We start from the raw sequence: 25,947 nt of genomic DNA, 5'->3' as shown, positions 1-25,947 counted from the left end.
TCCTGAATTACCTGTACAAACAACTGAGCCATGATGCAATAGTGGTCATAAGAATGTTCTTATGCTTATTGTCAAGGGCAATACTTAGACATGGCAGGAAACACAATAATACAAGTTAACCATGTGTTGTTAAACACAACCTGGAAGAATGTTCATTAGGTGTAGAAAAGAGACTAAAATGAAATACAATTTCAATCACAAATGCAATAAAATTTTAGCAGATTTTCTCTGATACAATCAAGATACTGGCATGCTGCCATCACTGCAGTGTACTAATTACAGGGATGAAAATTTTTTGTTATTTTAAAAAGTGCTGTTACTAAAAATGACTGGAAAAAATGTGCTATTCTTAATTTCTTTGATAATTACTACTTGACTATGCTTAATCAGTGGGAACTAAGTACTTTTTTATAGATGTAGGAGTTGGTGTCTGTCTAACATGGTGTGTGGCACATAACAGGGAGAAATAGTTTTTGACTGAATAAAGGAATGAGATGATCTTTAAAGAAGCTTTCTTTAATTGTCTTAAGAAAATGGTGAAGGTAGAATTTTTGGCTTGCAGACCTCAAAGTCTTTAGGAAACAGAAAAAAAATGATAGAATAGTTTTTCTATTTTAGGATAAATTTTTGTGGTACATTAAAGAAGGCTAAACTCTTTCCTACCAAGAGATGGGGTCTAATTTTCCATCCTATGAGCTGGGGTTATTGACATGTGTCATCAAAAGACAGTGAAACACGGTAGGATGTCCAAACCTAGTTCAAAGCTTTGTTTGACCTGTTGGAACATTCTCTCTGGGACTGCTGAGGTGCTACATAAGAAGTCTGACTATCTTGGATTGCTACATTGGAGGGATCATGGATGGATGCTCCTAGGTCCACATGAGTCCAGCATTCCAGCCATTCCTACCAAGATGCCAGACATGTGAAGGAAGCAATCCTGGATCTTCCAGGCCAGCCCATTGTCCAGTTAAATACCAGCACCTTTTTGAACACCTTATAAAATACAAAATTTCACTCAGCCAACTGCTGCATCATTTCCTGACCCACAAAATCTTACTAAAAAAATTGTGGGGCTGGGGTTGTAGCTCAGTAGTGGAGCGCTTGCCTCACAAGGGTGAGGCACTGGGTTGGATCCTCAGCACCACAGGAAAATAAAATAAATAAAATAAAAGTATTGTGCCCATCTACAACTAAAAGTATTTAAAAAAATTGTTAGCCTGTCATTTTGAGAACAGGTAATTGAAACACCTTTAAAAATAATGAATACTGAAAGTACTACTTGACACAGTTTCAACCTATATTGAATCTAGCAATATAGCAACTGAATTTCTAACTAGGCCTGGAATTAAAAGTCTTGTCAATGGTTATTCAAAGATAACACTGAATGCACAGCATCAAAAGCATCAAGTGACATTTTTTCCCCTCACCAACCTCTACTTAGTCATGGTTGACTAATAAACCCAGGGAGGATTGTTTTTGCCAATAGATCTTCTGCAGGTTCAATCTCTCTAGCTCTCTCTCCTCTAAGTGCTCTTCAGTTACATATTGAACTTTCACAGCATTGATAGGGAAGAGTAGAATATAAAAGTATAAAGCCAATAAAACACATTGGCTACACACAAATAGAATTATGTTATATGACATATGCAAATCAAAGAGCTAAGACGCAGCAAGCTAATCCAGATAACTGAAAAACCAGCTGGGAAGCATGTCCCAGAGGGTCAACTTACCCATTTAGAATTCTGAAAAGTGAGTTTTGTATGAAAAGAAGCATAACTACATATTGAATATTAGGTAATTGTAGCAACAGAGAAAGTCCTGTTTACCTGCAAATCAATATTGTTGTCAATACAATGTTCATTCTTTTCTGCCAAAATCTTCCCATAGTTTTCTGATTTGATAAGATTTTCAACTCTGGTTGTATCTTTCATTTCTGCCTCCAAATCCTTCATTGTTTCAGTTTCATCTTTTACAGTAACAGTATCAGACATCCTCATTAGCGAAGGTTATTTTAGAATTCTATAGGGAACTTGAAGCCTTAACAAGAAAAAAAAATTAATTCAGTTTGAAACATTTTTTACATTCATTTACTAGATGATATTGACTGTGTACCTTGTATATTACAATATATAACACTGAATGTACATAGAAGCAAAATTTCTGCTTTTAAGGATTATATTATTTTGTGGTGGATATGTTTTTTAAAAAGCCACAATACAGGGAGAAAAGAGATGTAATAAAGATACAAGGTGATTTAATTGCACATACTGTGAAAGTTCTTAAGAAACAGTAAGGAATGAACCACATCAAGATGGAAGATAATAGTTAGATGGTTACATATGCATATTTTGATGACCTTAAAAATCTTTTTCTTGCTGGAATGGGATACTACAATCCCAGTAGCTCCGGAGGCTGAGACAGGATTCCAAGTTCGAGACCAGCATCAGCAATTAGCAAGGCCCTAAGAAAATGAGTGAGACCTGTCTCGAAACAAAACTTTTCTCCAAAGGCATACTATATTACCCGGTAGAAAAATATTTTCTTATTATAACTTCCATCTGTATTCTTCAAATTCCAAATTTCTTAAATTATCCTGATTCCAAAAGGAAGTAATTTAAAAAAATTAAAAAAAAAATCCTATGCAAAATATGCTTGTGGTTAGGGTTCAAAATGAACCCAGTAAAGCAATGAAACTCTGACTTACATGATTCAATGCAAACAACATGTTATTATCAGAAATTCTAGGAAATGGAATCCATAGGGATCAAATACAGATATAAATATATCTCTAAGTCCATAGTGAAGAAAATACTGGAAACTTTACACTATATACCAAATAGAAATGTATCAGAGATTAAACCTAAAGAAAGATAGCTGTCATTTTAGGACATGTAAAAAATGTACTAAAACCAGCAGAACAATTTACTCTTTTTTTTTAAACAGAGAGAGAGAGAGAGAGAAGAGATAGAGTTTTCTTTAATATTTATTTTTTCAGTTTTTGGCGGACACAATATATTTTATTTTATGTGGTGCTAAGGATCGAACCCAGCGCCCCACGCATGCCAGGTGAGCGCGTTACCACTTGAGCCACATCCCCAGCCCCCACAATTTACTCTTATTCAGATGTAAACAACTTATTTTGAAATGCATCAAAAAATTTAAAATCAATGGATAAATACAGAGATGAAAATAGGTTAAAGCAAGTATTGTACAATGTTAATGGCAGAATAAAGGATGATTATATAAATGTTCACTGTAAAATTCTTTCCTCTTTTCTGTATTTTAACAAATTTTTAAAATAAAACTTGATGAAAAAACTGTATAAATGGTTTTCTTTGTACAATTTGGAAATTTCAAGAGTTTAGTGAAATAAAGATCTACAATAAAGTACCTGTAGATTTTAGAAATCTATAAATGTTTCTAAAAAAAAAATGCCAAAGAAAAATAGATTCTAAAATTACAGGTATACTACACTGAATAAAAAATGCATCTTCTACTGGTGAGGCACAGTGGTTCAAGTCTGCAATCCCATCTCAAAACCAAAACAAAACAAAACTAAAACAAAAATGTCTTCCTTAATTAGAATCCATACCATAAGTTAATTGGGTCATTCTGAAAATAATGTTGCAAAATGGGAAGATGAAAGGGAGGCTACTGAAAATACTCTGGATCTTACTTTTTACACATAAGATTTTGTTTGTTTTTTTTTAGTGCTAGGGATGGAACCCAGGGCCTCAAACATGTTAGGTAAATACTACACCAATGAAGTACATTCCCAGCACTATAGGTAAGATGTTTAAAGAAAAAGGGATATGGGGCTACAGTAGTAGCTCAGTGGTAGGACACTTGCCTAGCATGTGCAAGGCACTGGGTTTGATTCTCAGCACCACATAAAAATAAATAAATAAATAAATAAATAAAGGTATTATATCCATCTACAACTAAAAAAAGAAAAAGGGATGTGGTTTTCTGAAGGGACTGGAGAGTGTTACCTGATGTGTCCTATGGATCTGAGATTGTGGTGTTCCACAAAAATAAAATAAAATAATCCAAGGTTCCTTTTCACAGCTGTCAGCCAGGATGTCAATTGTATTGAACCATCTATATTCTGGCAGGAGGAGTCCCATGTCCTTGTCACCACTGTAGATTCCTGGACTGAGATGGACTGTCTTGGATCAAATGTATCATACCTTTCAGTGGCCTAAAATTAAAACAAAAGGACACATTTTAGCAAAACAGTAGGGGAAATGGAACACTTCATAGCAATTTAGAAATTAAAAATACTACCATTACGAGTTTTATTTTCTTATCTTAAATAAGAGTAAGGACACTGAGTTACAACTAATTCACACATATCTTAGTTATGTAAACCTGAATAAGTCAAGGAGGCCTGGAGAGCTTATCAGTAAGAAAGAAGAGAGAGGAGAGGGAAGGAACTAATGTAAAAGGAGAACCTGCAATATGGTTAGTGATAAAAGGGAGTAGACAGTAGCTCCACTTTATAGTAGGGAGGGGAAAAAAAAAAAAAAAAAAGACTTGCCCTAAGATCCCAACCAGGAACACTTTAACTCTAAAAACTTGATTTTTTAAATAGCTTTTTTTCCCCCAGAGCTATAACCCTCTGAACTTTAAGATGGTAATTTTGAATAATACATCCTAGAGTTTTAAACATACAAATGAACAAAAGGTTATAGTAGTCAATTAACATTTTCAAAAAAACCTACTTTGTCTGTTAAAAGAAAATGTCTGTAAAGGGTAGAATGACAATTTTTAATAACATTTGAAAAACTCAGTGCCAAAAGTCTCTCCAAGTCATATATCTCTCTATATATTTTTGGTACCAGGGATTGAACCCAAGGGCGCTGATCCATACCTCCAGTCCTTTTTTATATTTTAATTAGAGACAGGGTCTTGCTGGGTTGCTTAGGGCCTCACTAAATTGCTGAGGCTGGCTTTGAACTCACAATCCTCAGCCTACCGAGCCACTGGGTTTACAGGCGTGCACCACTGGGCCCAGCTCCACGTCATATTTTTAAAGTCAGTTTCATTTTATATTTATGTAGTTCAAGCAAAGATCTCATGGCAAGCGAATAATTCTAAAAATACCATATGATTCTTCCATTTTCCTTTGACATTTACGTTGTCAATAAACAGAATTGTACCATTTAAGGTAAAACAACTGAGCAAAATGATGTTAAAGTACCAAGAAATCTATTACACAGCTGTGCATGTATAATAGAACATTTCATATCCCATGTTAATTCTTTAAAAGATATTTTGAAATATAATAATTTAGAACCCTGAAATATCTTCAGATTAATTTTCACATCTCCATTAACTAAGGGCTAATAAATAGAAAAGGGAGAATCATAAACAAATGTCAGGTTTTTTTGTTTTATTTTTTTAAAATGGACACTATATCATCTCAATTTGATCAAGCTTCTCTGGCCACTAAATGGCTGTTTTTTAAGTTACATCAATACCAAACACAAACAAAAATTCCTTCAATATAATTTTTCTCAATTTTAATTTTTCTCTCATAAAATGATAGACACAAGATGGCAGCACTCACTAAGCCATAAAATGCTTTACATATTTCTTGTTAAGTGACTGATAAAATCATGAATTCCTTAAATTTGAGATTCTGTAAAAGCAAGGTTCAAATCCACTAGGAAGCAAATATGGTACTGGCAAAGGTAACAGCTACAAGGGGAATAAGAAAGGAGAATAACCTGAAGAGATGGACATCTCAGAAGATCCCCCTTAGTCTCTGGAGCCCTAAAGAATCTCAGAAGCCACTATCCCAGACCCTTCTCTTACTGATATTTAAAAATGGAAATTCTCAGAATCGGTTTTAACCTAAAAGAGACAGATAAATTCTTCCAATGTTTATCCAAAGGGTGATAACTGTCTGGAACTACAAACAAAAAGGAATTACATATAAAATTAAAGATCATATCCTAAAAAAAAGTAAAACTATAAATGTACTAGGATATATAGTAAATCTTTTTATAACTATTAGGTGGGTGAGTGTCTAGCATGTATAAGGCCCTGGGTTCAAACCTCAGCACTATAAAAACAAAATAAATTTCACAACAATTATAAGAATATCTTATTATTATTTATGTTTCACAACAGATAAAGAAACTAAAAGCACTGAGAAATTAAATAATTTGTCTAAGATCACACTAGTTAAGTCTGAGAACCAAGGATTTAAACCAGGGTTGATTGATGCTACACTACTGTTATATCATCATTCATATGTACCAAGAAGATGGACAATTTGCATTTATAGAGCCTTTATTTTAAGACTAATCACAATATGTACTAACTCCGTAACATTAGATTTAAGATAGAAAGTAAACTTATTCTTTTCTCAATGACAGGATCTATGAACTTGTGTGCGTCTGTATGCAGAGGAACAGAATACTACTAACTTTGTAATAATAGTCCTACTGACTATTTTCTACCCAACTCTCACAACTCCAGTAATATACAACCATCTAACTTCTCTAAATCTCCTGTCTTTTGTGATGATGAATTCTAACTGCAAACCTGAGCAGCAAGAAGGCTAAGGAACAATGTGAAAACAGTTCACAAATGATAAAATGTATAGTTATGGACCTTCCTCAATGTAACAAAGAATGGTGGAATTAGGATCAACCATATTTGAAAAGGGAGACTACAATATATATGCAGTCTACAGATGAATAGATTCTCTAGTGAAAATTTCAGATGGAATTTTCAGCAATAAAAATGCAATATTGATACCGATAATTAAAAATATATTTTTGCTATGTTTAGGGCCTAAGTTTTGGTTTCACTACATAAAAGAATTGAAAAGTTAGGTAACAACAACAATAAATCCCATTAATATTTAACAAAAACAGTAGTTTATTCTAAGTTAAAAAATATTTAAATATCACTTATACTGAGGGGGAAAAAGTTACACTATTCAAGTCATTTGAATAGAATGTGGCAAAGCACAGTACATTGCTATTTCCTTATGACTATCCAGTTCTTCAGTGCAACTTTTATCTGATGGTTACAATGCTAAAAAATATAGTCAGGCCATCATATTTAAAAAGGAAATAAAAATGCCCCAAACTGACACATGTCAGCTTCTCCCTAAGATTATAAATTGGGGAAACTAACTGGTCAAAGGCCTCCAGAGAAAAAGACAAAACGATGTAGTTAGAAATAGTGGAAATTGACTCTCAGTCACTGGTCATCACTTGAACAAGAATAAAAACATCGACATTTGCTAAATGTCTATATGGTTTACAAACAGTTACTGATATTCAAAAAAAATTTACTGAATAATCACAGAAAATATTGAACTTCAGTGAGTACCCGTTTTATTTAAAAAGAGTGAAGAGGAACAAACTGTCTTGACTTGAAAGAGTTTGTTAAACCCCCCAAAAGTTTAGCAGTGACATTTATTAACAAACAGATAACGCCCTCCCCCCACTTCCCCTGGGTGGGGATGAAACCTAGAGCCTTGTGCATGTTAGGCAAGTGCCCTACTACTGAGCTATATCCTACAATCATTTCAAGAGGGTATTATAAGAGAGGGGAAAAGACTTTCGATAGTTTTAGAATGGGAGGAAAGAATTTATTACTGGAGGCTTACAAGACTGCAAGACAAATTGCCTTTAAGAAAAACTTATATGGAAAGATGGGAAAAAAGAATTGAAATAGATTGTAGGAAAAAGACTACTTAATTAAAACAAAATGTATGAACTGAGGTTAAAGGCAAAAAAATTGATGATGGTAAAGACTGGGGAGCAGGACTTCTGTATTTTAAGTCCACTTCAGAAAATATTGTGATACCAAATCAAGTTTCAGATATCCTAAAATTTTACATCTGAGATATCAGATTGAATTTTAACATTTCACATCTGCATTGATTTACAATCTAAGAAGACACACACGCACACAAATATATGGAACAAAAATATTTACCACATTGACTTAGAAAGTCAAAGGTTGAATGTTTTCTCTTATAAATGGACACTTGAGTGAAATGCGGGGGAAAAATGTGGGGGAAGAGATCCTGTGAAAATAGAAGATCAGTGGGTTTGAGGAAGGAGACTGAGGATGAAGGGGGAAGAAAAGGAAGGAACTATGAAGTGAAATTTACCAAATTATGCTATGATACATATAAATATATTCTAGCTTTATTATCAATGAAGCACCAATGGAAAAAAAACTAAACAAATCGGGGGTTGGGGGCTCAAAGAATGGGAAAGGTACATGGATGGGAAAGGTATTTTATGTTACTAATTACCTCTAGAAAAGGAAAGGATTAGAAATACAAAAAGCTTGAATAACAGGTTCATATTTTAAAAAGAAGCCACAGGGAATGATTTTAGCTACAATATAGACATAACTTGTTCTAGCAAGCAAAATGCTTATAGTTGTGATGGAAAGTAACTAGAGTTTAGATGAAGGATTTAAAGAGAAAAGCTTAAAAGGAGAAGAAATTTCATTCATTCGTATCTTTGGAATGGATCCTATGTACTAAGCACTGTTCTAGGTATTGGGATTATAGCAGTGAATCAAGAAGACAGGCTCCCAGAACCCAAGGTGCTTAAATTCTAGTGTGGAGATAAAATATAATGATTGAAATATGTACCTTAAAACCAGTAATCTCAGGGTTGGGGTTGTGGCTCAGCGGTAGAGTGCTTTACCTAGCATGTGTGAGGCACTGGTTAGATTCTCAGCATGATGTATAAATAAAATACAGAAAGATAGAAAGGAAGGAAGGAAGGAAGGCAGGAAGGAAGGAAGGAAGGCAGGAAGGAAGATAGGTCGGTCAGTCGACTGACAATTAAAAAATATTGGAAAAAAAAAACCCCACCCTAGTAATCTCTTAAATACTTATTAGTCACTTAGCACTATTTCCAATGCTTTAAGTATATTAATTCATTTAGTCCTAAAAAATCCCACATTGTTGGGTTCTCTTATTATCCCCATTTTGTAGATGAGGAAATCAAGGCAGAGAAACAGCTTTTCCAAGGTTCCAAGAATAAGAAAGTGCAAAGTTAGGGTCTAAACTCAGGTAGTTAGGCTAGAGCCCCTTGCTATTTGCCACTACCTATGTTTTATCTCTAGAAATGAATAGGTTAATTTAACAACTATGATAACTAGGGAAAGACAACTCCACAAAGGAGTAGTCAGAGAAAAGGTTAGAGTTTAATAGCTGAAAGAGTTATGAAAGAGCACTTTGAACATATAGATAGCATCAAAAGGATCTTGTGGCAGGATAGTCATTTCAGCTTTACATACAATAAATTTAAGTTGTCTTCAGGACATTCTTAGAAATATGACAGGAAATTGAATATACAGAGCTGAAGCTCAGAAAAGCAGTCAGGGCTATTTATGTGGAAGAATCACCATCACAGATTAAAGTTTTAAATTATCAAAGTAGACAAAATTGCCCATAGGAATAAAAAAAATAAGGGGCTTAGGACAGAGCACCTAAAGAATGTTGAATCCTTAAGAAAAGAGTAGAGAGGTGGAGGAACAAGGTTAGCAGGAAATTCAAAATTAGGGGAAATCTGTCAGTATAGAAAATATGTAGGCTAAAGAATACAGCTGAGAAAGGAGGGAGAGGGGTTGGGGGGTTAAGAATAAAAAAGAATTAAGAAGGAAAACACGAACAAGTGTGAAGAAATGAAGAAGTGGGAGTCAGAAGCACAAATGGAAGGATAACCCTTAAAAGTATTCATTGTCCTTAGGAACTAAAGGGATGTGAGAGGAAATTGAGGGGATTTTTTTTCTGTTAGTGAGGTATTAGTGATGGTTGTAGGGGTTGGGAAGAGAGGGTGAGGATAAATACTCACTGAGTCACTAGGGGGAGATTCATTGAGGTTTCATCAATATCCAAGATTATTTAGGTATTTAGGTATAATCCTTCTATGGAGAAGTCTGCAGACTCTAAGACTAAAGGTTTCTCTAATTCTTAGACTCTCATTGTAATGAGAGTAATCTAAATGAGCACAAGTGCTACTTGGCTGTGGAATGGGCTAACCATTCTTTCACAACCATTTCTAGACCTGATGCTTTATCACTACATACCATATAGTAGCTTAAGAAATGCCAAATCAAAATACAAAAGTTGGAGATAGGGAATGCTAGAGTACTAAAGAAACTTTACATTAAGTCCTAATGTGGTAGGGATTCTAGTTTGAGTTAAAGTGAAAAGTAAAGAAAGTGTTTTCATTATGGAGGTACAGATGCAGTATAAGGGCCTGCCTTACTTTTCTGAGGATGGCAAGGTACTGGTACACAGAAGATTCTAGAGTATATGGTACCCTGAAGACTAATGATGTTTATGGCAGGGACATGAACATATTCAAGGCAAAAACTAGCAAAACTGGAAGTGGGCTGTGGGCCTGAGAAGAACAAAACTGGAAGATCTTGAAAGGGCTATTCATAATCTCATGAGAGAGACACTGGGAGAATCCTAGGGACAACTTGGTAAGATTCTGAAGGGGTTTAGAAATTAGTAGAAAGCAAAAAAAAAAAAAAAAAGCAATGAAGTCAGGTCCATTATTGTAACTTTATACCTGAAACCTGTATCATTTACTTCCTAATGTACTACTTGTGAGGACAAAATGTATTTTGCCTTCATTTTGAATCTGTTGTAGTTGAGGTTAATGAGATCTCCCTATGGAAATGTTAAATGCAGAAATGAAATAAATAAATCAGGTTACAATACAATCTCTTGACATATAATAAAATTTCTTATAAGGGAGGGGGCAGGGAAACTGGTGTTACCATCTGATCAAGCTTTAGGAAATAAAGAACAAAGAACATGGCAAAGATTCAGATTTCTAGAAGGTGAGCTAGCTATAGATAAGGATATATATATGGGAGGATAGCTTAAGATAATGGGTATTAAGAAGAGAGAATACAGTATGCTTTGTTTCCATATTGAGTTTGAGTTGATTATAATTCATTGTTTAATTGTATATTATCTACTTAGAGATTCTTTTAAGCTATGGAACCAGCTAGAGAGAACAGGTCAGGGAGAGAAATGTTTATTCAGTTTTAACCTCAGAGAGAGCTCATAAATAACAAGAACCAGAAAAGTACATTACTTCTTTAATAGAGAACATCAAAGATATTTACCAGTTTGAGAATAAGATATTGTATAATGAAGAATTTGGCTGGCTTTTGTCCTTGGTAGGCAGCCTCTAAGTTCTTGAAATTTCTAGAGTGATGGAAGTGTCTATCATTAATAGTATGTCTTGAAAGTTTATTCTAATGAGGTGACTCACAGTGGGCCTTTACTTAGTTTATGTTAAGGAGATGATTTAAGATGGGAACTTGGAATTAACTGGAGAGTGAATACAATTGTGACACCAATAATTTAATCATAACTATATAAGACAATCCTACCAGGCAGGGTGGCACACATCTGTAATCCTGGTGACTGGGGAGGATGAGGCAGGAGAATTGTAAATTTAAAACCAGCCTCAGCAACTTAAGAAGACCCTGTCTCAAAATAAAATAAAAAAAGGGCTAGGGATGTGGCTCAGTGGTTAAACGCCCCTGGGTTCTATCTTTGACACCAAAAAAGAAAATCCCAATAAAAACTAGCTTGGGTGAGCTTCCAAGGTAGGCAATTGTCTACATATTATGATACATCAATCTGTGGGAAAGATAACAAGTCTTGTGCCTGTAGTAAGAAGATGGGGGAAACTTTGCATTTGGGATCCTCCCAAACTTTGCCCTATGTCTCTTTCCTTTTGGCAGGTTCTGATTTGTATCCTTTTGTTACAATAAAACCATAGTTTTAAGTGTAACACTTTGTTGAGTTCTGAGTCAATTCTAGCCAATTATCACTGGGAAGGGGTGGAGCAAATTTGTAGCCAGCTGCTCAAAAGTGATGGCAGTCCAGTGTCTGACTGAAGCGAGGACAGTCTTGTATGATGTGTCTGGCCTAACCTAGAGTTTGCTGATGTTAGAAGTTACTGCAGGTGTTGACCTTTTTGCAGAGTTTAGTCTCATTCACAACATTCTTCACTCATGTATTCCGTGCTAGGTTCATAGCATTACAATGTCTGAAGTTCATAAATAAAAGTAAACATCATCCTGAGCTCAGTTTCTTTTTTCAGTTATTCCTAATGCCATTAATGAGTAAGTATATGCTTTACACAGACTTAAAACTGTCACACCATCCTTTAAGAAACCTCACGGTAGTTCAGTTAAACTGTGATGTGGTTGGCACTCCATTCACTCTTTCAAAATTCTATTTCACTTGCTATTGATTTCTCTGTACTACCAAAATAACTATAAATTTACCTCTGTGTACTTTTTACCTATGACTAGCATTTCATTCTTAACACAGTGTCATAATGAAAAATCCTTTGAGGGTCTGTGATCAAAATACCTGAACAGAACAGCTTAGAGGAGGAAAAGTTTATCTGCCCTCAGTTTCAGAGGTTTAGTCCATGGCAGCTGATTCCATTGTTCTGGGCCCCAAGGTGAGGCAGAGCACCATAATGTAAAGGCAGGGCAGAGGAAAGCCACTCAGCTCACAGTAGCCAAAAGCAGGGGAGGAGCCAGGGGGAAAACTATAATAATTCTCAGTGGCATGCTCCGAAAGACCTACTTCCTCTAGACATACTCCGCCTGCCTATAGTTGTCACCCAGTTAATCCTTCAAATAATGAATCTGCCAAATGGATCAATTCACTGATTAGGTTATAATTTTCAGACTCTAATCTTCTCACATCTGCACACCTGCATTAACACAAGAGCTTTTATAGAGAAGACTCAAATTCTAATAGGGTCTTAAAGGTACAAAGCTCTATCATCAAAGTAAGACTCATGCCGGGCTCCTGACACATTTACTTAATCCATCTTATGATTCTTTGATGGCTTAGTGTATTTTATTAACACGTGGAACTTTATATTGTCTAGTGTTAGAATCATAGATCTAACATGATCTAGCTCCTTCTCAAGCACAAAATGTTTCCTTTATAGGATTTTATTTTAGGTTATAATTGGCAGCTATTCTATTTTATAACTACAAATGTACCTCACTTTACTTGAATTATCCACTATATTCTTTCTAACAAAGGATCACAGGCCTCTCTCAAGAAATCACCTGGGGATTATGTTAGGGAAAAAAGGCTCAGAAAGGTTTTCTTTCAGTCAAAGAGTATTTCATGGACAGTAAACTAGCTAAAAACAGCTTGAGGTAGTACAGGTGTTGTCTTTAAGATGCCATCCTCCTACCCTCATTCTCTATAAAAGGATGTATACAAAAGTACAACAATTTTACAGCTCCTGGGCATGGATCAACACTGCTTGAGGTCTCTAGAAATTCACACTAAACACTGTACATGTAGATCTAGAAAATATAATTTCTCTTTAAAGTACCCGTTGTTCTATCCAACCTACTTGGCTTAACTTCCTATGACTCTGAATGAATGAAGGGATTCGAAGGGTCTAACACATTTCATATTTGGTTTCTTTCTTTTTTTTAATAAGTATTTTTAGTTATACACAATATCTTTTTTTGCTTGTTTATTTTTATGTGATGCTGAGAATCAAACCCAAAGCCTCACATGTGAGAGACAGGCTCTGTGACACTGAGCCACAACCTCAGCCCTCAGATTTGGTTTCTTTAATGGCTTTCCAACATTTCCTAGCAGTCTACTACATATAATTATTTTAGTAGATATATCTTGATAATTTCTTTTGCTCTCCTTTGTAGTTGTCTCATAAAGTCTTCAATTATTGTTGTTTACTTTCCACCTGTTCAGGGAAGGTGCTTAGTACTTTGAAAGCACTGGGATGAAAAAATGTTTTGTTAACTCTTTGGCAATCCATGTGGAAATCTAACATCTCTTATGCTCAGTTATCGGTCACTGCATATTTGCAAATTATTTGAAAAAAATTCCATATGATATCTGTAGAAGTGCTTATAACTTGTGGCAGGAGGCAGTCACATACTTTTTTAAGCATTTGAAAATAAATGATGAGAGAAAAGTTAAAATTAAAAGAAGACTGAGTAATGGTTTATAAGCACAATAGAACAGCATTCTTGTTTTCTGACCTTAAAAAGATTCTTCTCAAAAATTTTACTAAACCCAATCATTTCTTCCTCAGAAATGCAGCACTTGTACATGTGCTTTTAGGGGTTTCTTGGTTCTCTAGAAGCCTATACATGAATTCATTTAAGAGCTCTTGTTTTATCTCTCATATATGTATGTTAAATGTAAATGTGTTTATATATGTATGTTAGCCATATAAATATATAAAATACATATGAATATATGTACATAACAAAATGATACATAATTATGTAACTGCCAGATTTGCATGACACATATTATATAATGATATTCATTTAAATATAATACATGAGTTATAAACTAGGATATATATATATGTTTTTGGAGAACTAAGAACCAGAAATACATATTTGTATTTATAAAAACTTCTCTTGTGAATTGAGAAGGTGGGGTTGGGTGAAGAGAGATTAATTGGGTTTCACACATTTCTGTATTTACTGAAGTACCTTTGAGGAACTCTGGGTCTTAGAGGAACTCAGAAAAAATAAAAATCATTTTATTTCTTGAGCATCCCTTGTTCAAAATGCTTGGGATCGAAATAATTTTTATGCTATCTGCACATAAATAATGAGATATCTTGGGTATGGGAATCAAGTCTCTACATGAAACTCAAGTATGTTTCATACCTTATGTACATAGCCTGAGGTAGTTTTATTCAGTATATTTAATGTGCCTTTATTTTGACTGAGACCTGTCATGAGATCAGGTATGGAAGTTTCTATTTGTGGCATCATGTTGGTACTCAGAAAGCTTCAGATTCTGGGGCATTTTGGATTTTGCGTTTAGGAATGTTCAAGCTGTGGTACCTGTATTAAAAATATTATATATCAATTAGAATGGAGACTGGTCAGCTATGAAGGTATGACAAAATTTACAAAGACAATGATTTATTTCACCTCCAACTTGTGCCTCCCACAATCAACGATCTGATCATATAGCAAGAGAAGATATCCATACAAAGTAATAGAGGCACCAAAGAATGTAGAAACAATAATTGCTACCTATCAGAGGAGGGAGAGGTATATGTGAAAACAGCATTTAACTCAGCTCTGAAAATATTTTCATCTTACACATCTTTGCTTCTTGAACATTTTATTACATATATAACTTGTTACTTATAAATTTAATTTTCTTCCTTGATAGTATTATGCTAGTTCAGAAAGCCATAGTACTATTAAAATATACTATGCCTTTACCAAATTGTTGCATTATTTGCTTTAAAAAATAGAATGGCAATATGATGTCAGGTGTGAGGTATTTTTAAAAAATTTTTTCTTTAGTTGTAGGTGGACATAATAACTTCATTTTATGTATTTTTTTATGTGGTGCTGAGGATCGAATCTAGTGCCTCACATGTGCTAGGCAAGCGCTCTACCACTAAGCTACAACCACAGCCCCAGTTGTGAGGTTTTTGATCATGTAAACAGGTCAAGGCTCAACGAACCTTTGTTCTTCAGATTATTTTAAATACTCATACACAAAACCTTGAGAAAAACATTTTAAAAATGTTAAAACTTTAAGTGAAACCACCCTGGGACCTCTCTATTATTTTTATAACTTCCTCTCAATCTATAATTCTTTCAAAATAAAAGTTAGAAAAGAAGAAAATCCCAGCATATATCCACTGTAACAATTATAAAGTGTGAGATTATCTTAAGTATCCTGAAAAATGCTTTGTAAAGACCTAAAGAATTAATAGAAAAATAAGAGAAAAACAATTCCCTCTAGTGGTCTAACATGCATATTTTAGGAAGACAAACAAAATGGTTTATATAATGATTTCAATGTGTGATAAAGTACAAGGCCTCAAACATAAGTCTCTAAAAACAATACAGAAAAAAATTGGACAAATTCTTTACCTCATAGTTTCTTTTACAAAGCACAGGTTTAACATATATTAAAATGCAACCAGTAACTGGTATTAATTAACAACAACAACAACAACAACAACAAAAAGAAAGTTAAGTACAGATCTAGGTTCCAGTGAAAACTGAAAAACTGCACAAAAGAAAACTTGGAATGTATTATATGAATGTATCTTGGACAGGAAAGAAAGATCTAGGGGTAGAGAACAGAGAAATCTAACAGAAAAATCAGCAGCCAGGGAGGAAGGGGCCTGGTAAACATATAATTATAGTCAGAGAGGAAGGGAGAGAAAACAGCAGATGAAGAGGGTGAGAGATGGAGAAGGAAGGGATAAGGTGCATCTAGAAAGGAAAAGGAAGGGGCACACAAAATAAGAGACAAAAGGAGAGGAAAAGATGGACAGACACTACCAGAAAGGGAGAGAAAAAAAGAGGCATATAGAGCAGGGAAGGGAAGACACAGAGGAAAGAAAGGGAGAGAAGAAGAGAGAAGCAGGGACAATGTGGGGGAGGAGAAAAGAGAGACTGACTCAATCAGAGGAGAGAAAGAGACACCTAGTAGACAGAAAGAGTGAAAGACTGAGACAAAGTGGGAAAGATAAAAGGAGAGGGAGAGATTAGTGGGTTGGGGGAGGGAGGAGTGAAGAGAGGAGATGAATACTCAGAAAGTCAAAGGGAAGGATGTGAGCAAGTGAACAAGAACCAGAGAGCCACAAGTAAAAACCTAAAGGAAAGAAATGAAGAAGGAAGGTATTAAAAAAAGCATGTGGAATGTGACACATTCAGTTGAAGGAAAGAATTGAGAGCATGTGCTGATTATTTTCATTTTAAGTTCTCAATATAAAATTAAAAATTTGAAACTTTTAAGAAAGTAATAATGGTGAAATTCTCCTGGCATTAGGCTGAAACAATGCACCTGATAAAAGACCCTAATTTTAATAATAGCTATTAATATTTTCATGACTCTAATTACTCACACAGTTGGGAATCAGAGACAAAAGAAAAGCAATGATATTCAGTGTTGATAAAAGGCCATTTAGTGATTTTCCTACTATGTCCTTTAAAAAGGAAATGAGTTATTTAAGAACAAAATAACTATTTCAAATGGGAATGGGGAGAATGCTTGAAAATATCAGAGCAATTCCAAATCCAGCTCATTCAAGGTAAAAAAGCAGGGAAAACTTGAAAAAATCTTATGAACAATTCAGTTAATGGACATTCTTTCATTATATAGTACCAGGTATATGGTGAGATTTCAGGTTTGAGGAATCAAAATAACAAGGTAAATGCCAAAGTTTTCGGACTATTTACTAGAGATCAGATACTCCTAAAAAATTACAGTCTGATTAGCATTTGCTCTCGTTTGCAATGTGATGATTGTGCTAATCATAAAAATGACATATCTAGGTTTTCTTATGTTATAAACATTTTAAAAATTGCTCTACCTCTTCCTCAGAAAAGAGTATAAAAAAATTAACAAGAATTTTAAAAGTTCTTACTTCCTTAATTTTCAAAAGAATCTCATTCATACTCTATTTGCTCCATAAGAAATTTAAAAAATCGAACATGCCACACACACAGCATGTCTATTTTAAGATGAACCTAAAAGAGATTTATCAGCATCTAACTGATCATTTGTTTTGTTTATGCAAATAGCAATTAGCACAGCAGTAAAACATTGTATCGGCAAGGTGTAAGAAGTTACAGAGAATCTGAGGGGCAGAGGAGAAGAAATTGGTGCTATAGCTGAGAAGTAAATGACTCCTACTCTTTATTTTATCAACCTAAATACACCTTTGCAAAACTAAATAAAAACTATTTTTCAAATGCTCTCAGTTTAGATATGGTAATGATTTCATCACACATATGCCTAATTAAAACTGTGGTCTCAAATGAACATGGATAATTCTTTATATCTGATTACCTTTTGTACACATTCAGCAAATAAATTAAGAGCCACATACCTTCATTGTATTGGTATTTGCTTCATCATATAGAGTTAATGAAGATGTACTTTCCATAGTATCTGTAAACTGATGCTCTGCATTGCTTCTCTATAGAGCTCGGCAAACACACATCCAGCTGATTAGTCAGGCATTGGGAGTGCCTGCTAGAGCAGTCTACAGCACTTGCCGAGGACTCAGAGACAATAGAAAGTCAACAGCTGTATGTTGTGATGTCAGTAACACTCTAGCCAGTCACCACCCAGAATATCTGAAATGCATCAGAAGCTATATTGAGCTCTTCATTAGCAATTCAGAAGCAATGATGCAAAAAGCCCATGAAACTGTGAATGTGCAAAGATTGCCAAGATTTTTGAGATTTCTCACTATTAAAATATCATTGCATAATGATGCCCGATCAAACTGGTGCAAAAAGTTGAGATAATTATATTTTTCTGTAATTCCCTAAAGAACAAAACATAAGGAATCTAGGTATTGCTCATATAGCAATTTAAAAATAAATCTTTAAAAACCCTAGAAAAAAAGACAATCTGTCTGTAATACTTGAAATCCCATAATAGTTTTGCATTTTTAAACTGACTTTGTCACAAAGAAAGAAAATGCATTAGGAGTATAATTCCTTGTTTCTTAATTTGTGCTTACTCTGGCAAGAACATTACTTCTTCACACCAACAGATGGAGACAGCGATAGAGCTATGATTAGAGGACAATTCTGCCTCCTGTCAGATGCCTGTTGGCTGTATCAATACAAGTGGAGAACCTAAAAAAAAGGAATCAACCTATGCTGAATTTAAAAAACTCAATATTTACTAACTATGGGAAGTCAAATAAAATAAAATGAAAACAAAATTGGGTCTATTGAGTAAACACTGAATAATCAGAAGTGTGTTTTTTGGATTCTCATGTACCTGTTTCCCATTTTGTTAAGAGCATACTTTCCATAAGCTTGCAGAAATGCTGGGAGAATCCTATCAGAAAATGCTCATATATTACCACACTATCTAAAGAAAGATCTGTACACCTCTACGCAGAAATACTATTCTTCTTTGTCATTAAAATGTTACCTCTTCTTCTAGGGTTTATATAATCTTACAGCCTAACAGATTGGAGTGTTCTTAATAACAATTTGGCAAACACAAAAATAAAAGTGTCTTTATAATATAATCTTAAAATATATTATTGCTTTTGTAAAGTTAGGCTCAATTTCAGCCTTTTAAGTAGATTTAAGTTAAAAATATATACAAATCCACAAAATCACTGACTATTCAAAGGTGAGAAGGCAGCTAATAGTAAATCTTGTCTGAGAGGTTTCCCAATAATTTGCCTAAAATTTCCTCAAATTCCTATTTCCCCAGCATACAGTTCTTTACCATACCCTGCCCTTTTCACTATCCAGATACTTTTGAAAGGTTAAAAAAAAAAAAAAAAAATTGAGAGCTAGGCTAAGTATCCAAATAAACACAAAAAACAAGTATTTAACTCCTTGACTTTTCTATAAATATTTGTTGATGCTACCAAAGGGTACAAAAGATTTTTCTTAGACAAAATTTTTTTTTTTTTTTTTGCTACTTAAGAGAAATATAATACCAAGGCAGTATTCCTTAAAAACTGTAATAGAAACTCTAGTTTATCAACAGATGGATAAGCTGAAAAGGAAGAATAATGAAACAAATCACTTATGTTTTGACAGGAACTAAAATGAATATTTCTATTTCATATTTCTCTTTAAGCTTTGGAAATTGTTAAGTTGTATAAATTCAAGTAATTATGAATTAGAAAAAAATCATAATTAAAAATATTTTAAAATATAGTTTGAGTACTGTCAAGTAGAGGCCTTTCTCTAATTCTGAAGGGAAAGCAATAAGCTGTTAATAGTAAATTCCAGTAATGATAAACCTTACTTCAGGCCTAGTCATTGAGATTACAAACATGCACCACCATGCTCAGTTTATTGTTCTTTTTCATTAGCCTTTGCTCATGGTAGCTTTCTCTTGTGTGTTCTTCACCCATTTTTAAATCATAAGTTCATATTTGACTGTAAGTTCATATTTTAAAAACTTAAATGTAAGCTTGAAAATAGTTTTGAGCCTGGCAGATCACAAGTTCAAAGCTGGCCTCCACAACTTAGTGAGGCCCTAAATGACTCAGCCAGATCCTGTCTCCAATATACACAAGGGCTGTGGATGTGGCTCAGTGGTTAAGTGCTCCTGAGTTCAATACCTGGTACAAGAAAAAGAAAGAGAAAAAGAGAGAGAGAGAGAGAGAGAGAGAGAGAGAGAGAGAGAGAGAGAGAGAGAGAGAGAGAANTGGTACAAGAAAAAGAAAGAGAAAAAGAGAGAGAGAGAGAGAGAGAGAGAGAGAGAGAGAGAGAGAGAGAGAGAGAGGGAGAGAAAAAGAGAAAGAGAGAGATTAAGAAGATGGCAGAATAGAGGAGGTCGTGTTCCTGGCTGTTCCATGGAGTGAAACCAAGAAAACTGACAGGTAGCTTCTCAGCAAGGTGGTGAACAAAAAAAAGCGGGAGGACTTTACTGGAATTTAAAACTGGATATTCAAAGCAGATTGGGGACTGAGGAGTTAGGACGTAATAAGTAAGAAATATCCAGTGGCACAGCTGCTGCCACAGCTGGGCCAGAAGCTTCCTCCATGAGCACAGCAGAGGGTAAGAGAATTAAAGGAGTCTTGGGGAGACTCAAGGCATGTCTGAGTACAGAGCATTTAGAGACCAAGTATGTTGCCCAAAAAACCTGAAGGACTGCTACAAGAGACCTGGGGCGGGGGAGGAGAGGGCGGGGGAAGCCGCCTTCTCTCCAGGAGGCATGCAGATGACAAAGGAAGGAACCATTTTGTAGCTGTGGTGTAGGGCTGGCAACAGAGGAAGCCAATTCCTGGCAAACTGTTTGGCCCCAAATATAGGCTTGGTAAACACATACTGCAAAACAGTGTGTGCTTAAGTGCCCAGGAAAAAATTAAACATGGAGAGAGGTTTACACAGGGGACAACTGGTCACAGAAACCCACCTGGTTCTACTTCACCCCCTCCAATCTGACTGCTTGCAGGACCATCAGGGAGACAGGAGCTCAGAAGGGTGGAAGCCTGAGAGATTGTTTGGAGACTGAACCAGGAAACGTGGGGTCTGCAGAGGAATAAGAATTGGGTCCCCCACAATGGGAATGAAACACAAGTGAGATCCCTGGGGTAGTCTTCCAGCTTAGACCAGCAAGTTCTGGGCACTGGAAGTGCACAGATTTAAAATCTCCAGACTAACTGGCATTCAGCAAAGAGCCTGGAGCCTGCCTAAGCCTAAATCCTGCCTCCAGGAATTCTGCCTACAAGATTACCTCTCCAGCAATCTACAGAAGACCCCACCCAAAGCTGCAAAGGGAAGCTGAGAATACACTGAACTTGAATGGAAAGAACTCTCTAATGTTTCATCAAGATTTCTTTTTCTTTTCTTTTTTTTAAAATTCTTTTTCACTGTTTAATTGCAATATCAATGGTACATGGACATTTATATAGCACTTTCTTCCTTGACCTCAGAAGTACCTATAAATGTGCCACTTAGAAATAATTGACGTGGGGGTGGGGTTCTATGATTTCTTATGTAAAAAACCATGCAGAAAACAGTCTGCATGATTTCAAATAATAAAAAAAAAAGTAATGGAAATGCTTTTTATACTGATTGTATTGGTTACACTGAAAAACCAGCCTCTACCTCAGAGCAAAGCCTGTCCAAGGAAGGGACATGACCTTTGTCCTTGGAAAGACCCACAGAGCACTCCTAGGCACATTCCCACCCTGCTAAGTTGTTTATCTACAAATAACAGGAGAGATCTGCTATGCCAGGTATCCCTGACTCAGTCAGGCTAGGTGGGGATCCATAGCAACCCCCTAGCAGCCACCAATCAGCATGAGACAGGGAAATACCTGGGATGCCAGATGACCCTCCCAGTAGTTTATGGTGATTGATAATGTGTTGGGAAACTATGGAGTTCAGCATGAACACCCCTCTTGGCTTAAACCGATCAGTTCAAATGAATACTCCTTTTGTACTGACCAATCAACCTTACCCAACTTGTTCCCACCAGTGAATGTGCTAATCATGTTTTAGAGTTGTTATTTGTGATGATTTGCTATGATGTATGTGGGGGTCCCTGCCTTCTCCAAAGAATGTATAAAACTGCTGCAAACCCTGGGCCCGGGCCTCTCAGCGTCACCAGTTGCTGTGAGTGCGTGGAGGACCAAGCTAGCTCGCAATAAACACCTCTTTGCTGTTTACATTGATCTTGGTCTCTGGTGGTCTTTTGGGGGTCCCGAATTCGAGCATAACAACACACATCACAACTGATCAAACTGAATGATTCAAATATGTGCATTTTATTGTACTTCAATTTTACCTCAATAAAGCTATGGGAGGGAGGGAGGGAGGGAAGGGAGGGAGGGAAAGAAACACAAAAACCTTAATTCAGGAAAAATCTGCAACTTGCTAATAAGACAGAGAAACTCATCTTCAATATTCTTCGATGCCACAATATAAATTGCCTAAGTTGACTCTGCCTCTACCCTACAAATGTTTAATACAAAATCAAACAGATTTTGAAAGGTTTTCAACACTTCATCATGGCCAGATGCTATGAGAAACTTTCAAAGAACAAATCCTCAATAAAAGAAACCTGAGTTAATTAGATTTAACTTTCTGTCTGAATCTTAAATTGTATACGGTACATGTTAGAATATCCAGCAACTTCCTCTGCAAAAATAGAAGCACAATGACTCTATTAATTCAGGATTTAAGAGTAGTTATAAGGTAAAAAGATAATTCCCAACTGAATTATAGAAACTGGGGCAACTCTGTGACTAATAACAGAAATTTAATTGTCTAAATCTAATTACAGACATTACTGATGAACTTTGCCTTAATTTTTTGTGGTTCTTTAGCTCTTAAGGGACTTTATCATAGTGTTTGACTTTTAAAGGTGAAAACAACATTTGAACCCAATTCTCTCACATATTTTTTAAGACATTCAAAATAAAAAGGGCAAATAATTACTATTACCAAGGGTTCCTTCATGGAAACAATTAAAAAAAACCAAACAAATCTAATATCTCTCTTACTAGTAGAAAGTCAGTATTTGACAATCATTAATGATACTGATTCTGGTGAGAATCATAAGTAGATGATAAAAGCCTGTTGGATGAGAGAGTGTTGTTGAACAAGATATTCTTTGGTTATTGATAATTTCAAAAGTATGTTTATAACAAGAAGACTCCCATTTCAACCAAGTAAGCAAATTAAACATCACCAATAATTGGAGAGGCTAATAGTTCATGCCTCCTGAAGTAATGTCACGAAAATAAAGTCACATATGCTATATTCTTCTAAAAATATTTAATCTGAATCTAATGATTAAAAAATCTAATAAATTATGGATCAGTCTATAAGACAGCTATATTCTAAAATATCACTACGTGAAAGAAAAAGTTGGGGAAATTAAGATTGGAGAGACTTATCAACAAATCTAAACTGTTTTAGTTGATTGGGTTATGGATTTTTAAAAATTATGAAGGATATTTACAGAATAATTGAGGTGGCATGGACATGGTCAGTATATTAGATTATTATGTTTTACCCTATTAAATTACTTGGGTGTGATAAAGATACCAGAGAAAGAGAACACACACAAATGTGCCAAATGTTAAAAAGTGTTCTGTCCAGAATGCTAATTGAGCATTCATTTTGCCACCTTTAAACTTTTCTGTGTAGCTCTTTCCAGTAGGCCTCCTTCCCTTAAGACTAAGTCCTATATTTATTCTTGAGACTAAGTCCTATACTTATTGGGTTATTTATTTATTTATTAAGAATTTAAAACATATTTAAACTGTGATGGTACTTTTGGTAGGCCTCTCTTTCTCTTTTTTGTGCTGCTAGATAGGAATTGAACCCAGGGCCTCACCTATACCTTGATAAGCAAGCACTCTATCAATGAACTACACTTTCAGCCCAGAATGATTATTTTATCACAATGGCAGGGGAGACAGGTAGGGAGATTTATATATACCAATAATACTCTGCTATTAGTAAATATATCACATTCACCTTTTAAAATACATTTGAAGTAAAAAATGCTTCACTTTGAAGTATAAAAAACAGGATGCAGAGGATATTATCCTATTCTGGGAAGTTTCTTCTTACTAATCCGTGCCAAGCAGCATGGGTTTCTGGCTCTGCGGACACACCCTTCCATCTCCCTAAGTTAGTATTCTCTATTAGAGACACACCGCTGAGAGCCCAGAGGACAACCAAGGCATTTGAATCCTGGAAATTTTTCCTCATTTCCTTAAAGAGTATGCTGCATTTATGAAATATGACATTACAACACCCCACAAGGAAGTAAGAAATAAACTTCTTGTGGGTCATTTTTTTTTTTTTTATAAGGAGAAAAGATTTATTTTGACTTAACAGTTTTGCAGGTTCAGTCCATGATTGATTGCCCCATTGCTTTTTGGGCCTGTGGTATGGCAGCACACCATGGTGGAAGTGCATGGTGAAATAAAACTGCTCCCTTTGTGTCTAGAATGTGAAAGAGAAGCAGTGGAAGAGGCTGAAGTCTCTATTTTCTCTACGAAGGGCAATTTCTCAATAACTCAAAGACCTCCCATTAGGCTCCGCCTCTTAAAGTTTTCATCACCTCCTCAAAGTCCCACACTGGGGAACCAAGCCTTTGCCAAATGGGCCTTCGGGAGGCACTTATGATCCAGACCATAGCAAAATGTATACTTTACAGTTATACTTTTTTGTTTCTCTAGTTTTAAAATTGCAATTGCAAACATGGAGGGTGTTACATTGATCTAAGTAGATGGAGCGCAGAAAGATAACAAGTAGAAGCTAAAAAAAAAAAGTTGATCTCATGGAAGTAGAGAGTAGATACTGGTCATCAGACTGGGAACCGGGGTGTGAAAGGGAGAATATTTAAAAATTTACTGAAGAAGATGGTTTAGAAAAAAATGCTGTTAGATAGAAGGAATTACTTTTAAATTCTATAGCATAGGAAGGTAACTGTCTATTTCAAAAAGCTATAGAGAGACTTGTAAATGTTCCTAACAGACAGAAATGATATATGCTTGAGGTGATAGATGGGTTACTGATCTGATCATTAAACATTGTATACATATATTGAAATCATACTTTAATGGATATGGACAATTACTGTGTGTCAACTGAAATTTTTTAAGAATTTGAAGATTTAATTCTCAGTTTTCTTGTCACTAGCAATTGTGTCCTGGGAGAGAGAGAACTATAATCTTAAACCTTGATGTAACTTGATATGATGGAACAGGTGAGGGCTCTCTCATCTGGAGAAATGCCTTGGATTGGAGGAGGCCCACTGTCACCTCTCTGCTAACGGTCCCACACACCCGTAACCAGTACCTCTGAACTTGACAGACCAATAGGGCTGGCACATGCTTACCTCAATTACAAAACGGATGGAATTTGTCCCCACTCAGCTCTGTTTTCTGCGTGACTATCATGTTTTGTTTACCAGTAGAGCCACAGTTAGCCTTCAGGGTGCCTTTGTGGGACTTAGAAAAGGGTGACTTCTCAGAGGGACTCCACAGGGAATCTGAAGGACCCATAGTCTCTTACAAAGATACTCAGTGGAGGGGCCCTTGCCTTTCTCCTTCTCCCTGTTAAATCTCTTCTTCTCTGTGGCCTTTATTTTTTATGTTTTAAAATTTTTTATTGTTGGTTGTTCAAAACATTACATAGTTCTTGATATATCATATTTCACACTTTGATTCAAGTGGGTTATGAACTCCCATTTTTACCCCATATACAGATTGCAGAATCACATCAGTTACACATCCATTGATTTACATATTGCCATACTAGTGTCTGTTGTGTTCTGCTACCTTTCCTATCCTCTACTATCCCCCCTACCCTCCCCTCCCTCCCTCTTCTCTCTCTACCCCCTCTACTGTCATTCATTTGTCCCCCTTGTATTATTTTTCCCTTTCCCCTCACTAC

The 25,947-nt window shown here is 35.4% G+C and overlaps 1 protein-coding gene across 16 annotated transcripts in view; it reads right to left on the bottom strand.

Annotated features, from left to right (window-relative positions):
• The window catches only part of R3hdm1 (R3H domain containing 1), a 178,579-nt gene that overhangs the window by 89,908 nt on the left and 62,724 nt on the right, over nucleotides 1–25,947 (bottom strand). For 10 of the 16 annotated variants that reach the window (XR_007350901.1, XM_048812209.1, XM_048812214.1 and 7 more), the window contains exons 2-3: nucleotides 3,993–4,201; nucleotides 1,827–2,037 (exon numbers count right to left, since the gene is read on the bottom strand). Coding sequence is in view for 15 of the 16 variants with exons in the window: in XM_048812209.1 (XP_048668166.1) it covers nucleotides 1,827–1,997 (171 nt within the window). In the remaining variant the exon portion in view is untranslated. Of the gene's footprint in view, nucleotides 1–1,826; nucleotides 2,038–3,992; nucleotides 4,202–14,721; nucleotides 14,902–17,924; nucleotides 18,407–20,941; nucleotides 20,967–25,947 lie in introns of those variants that run through there. The other 6 variants (XM_015479135.2, XM_048812207.1, XM_048812208.1 and 3 more) reach the window with 6 other exon arrangements.

Source organism: Marmota marmota, unplaced genomic scaffold, assembly GCF_001458135.2.
Source record: "Marmota marmota marmota unplaced genomic scaffold, marMar, whole genome shotgun sequence".
Classification (NCBI taxonomy): domain Eukaryota; kingdom Metazoa; phylum Chordata; class Mammalia; order Rodentia; family Sciuridae; genus Marmota; species Marmota marmota.
This window is presented reverse-complemented; position numbering and strand designations above follow the sequence as displayed.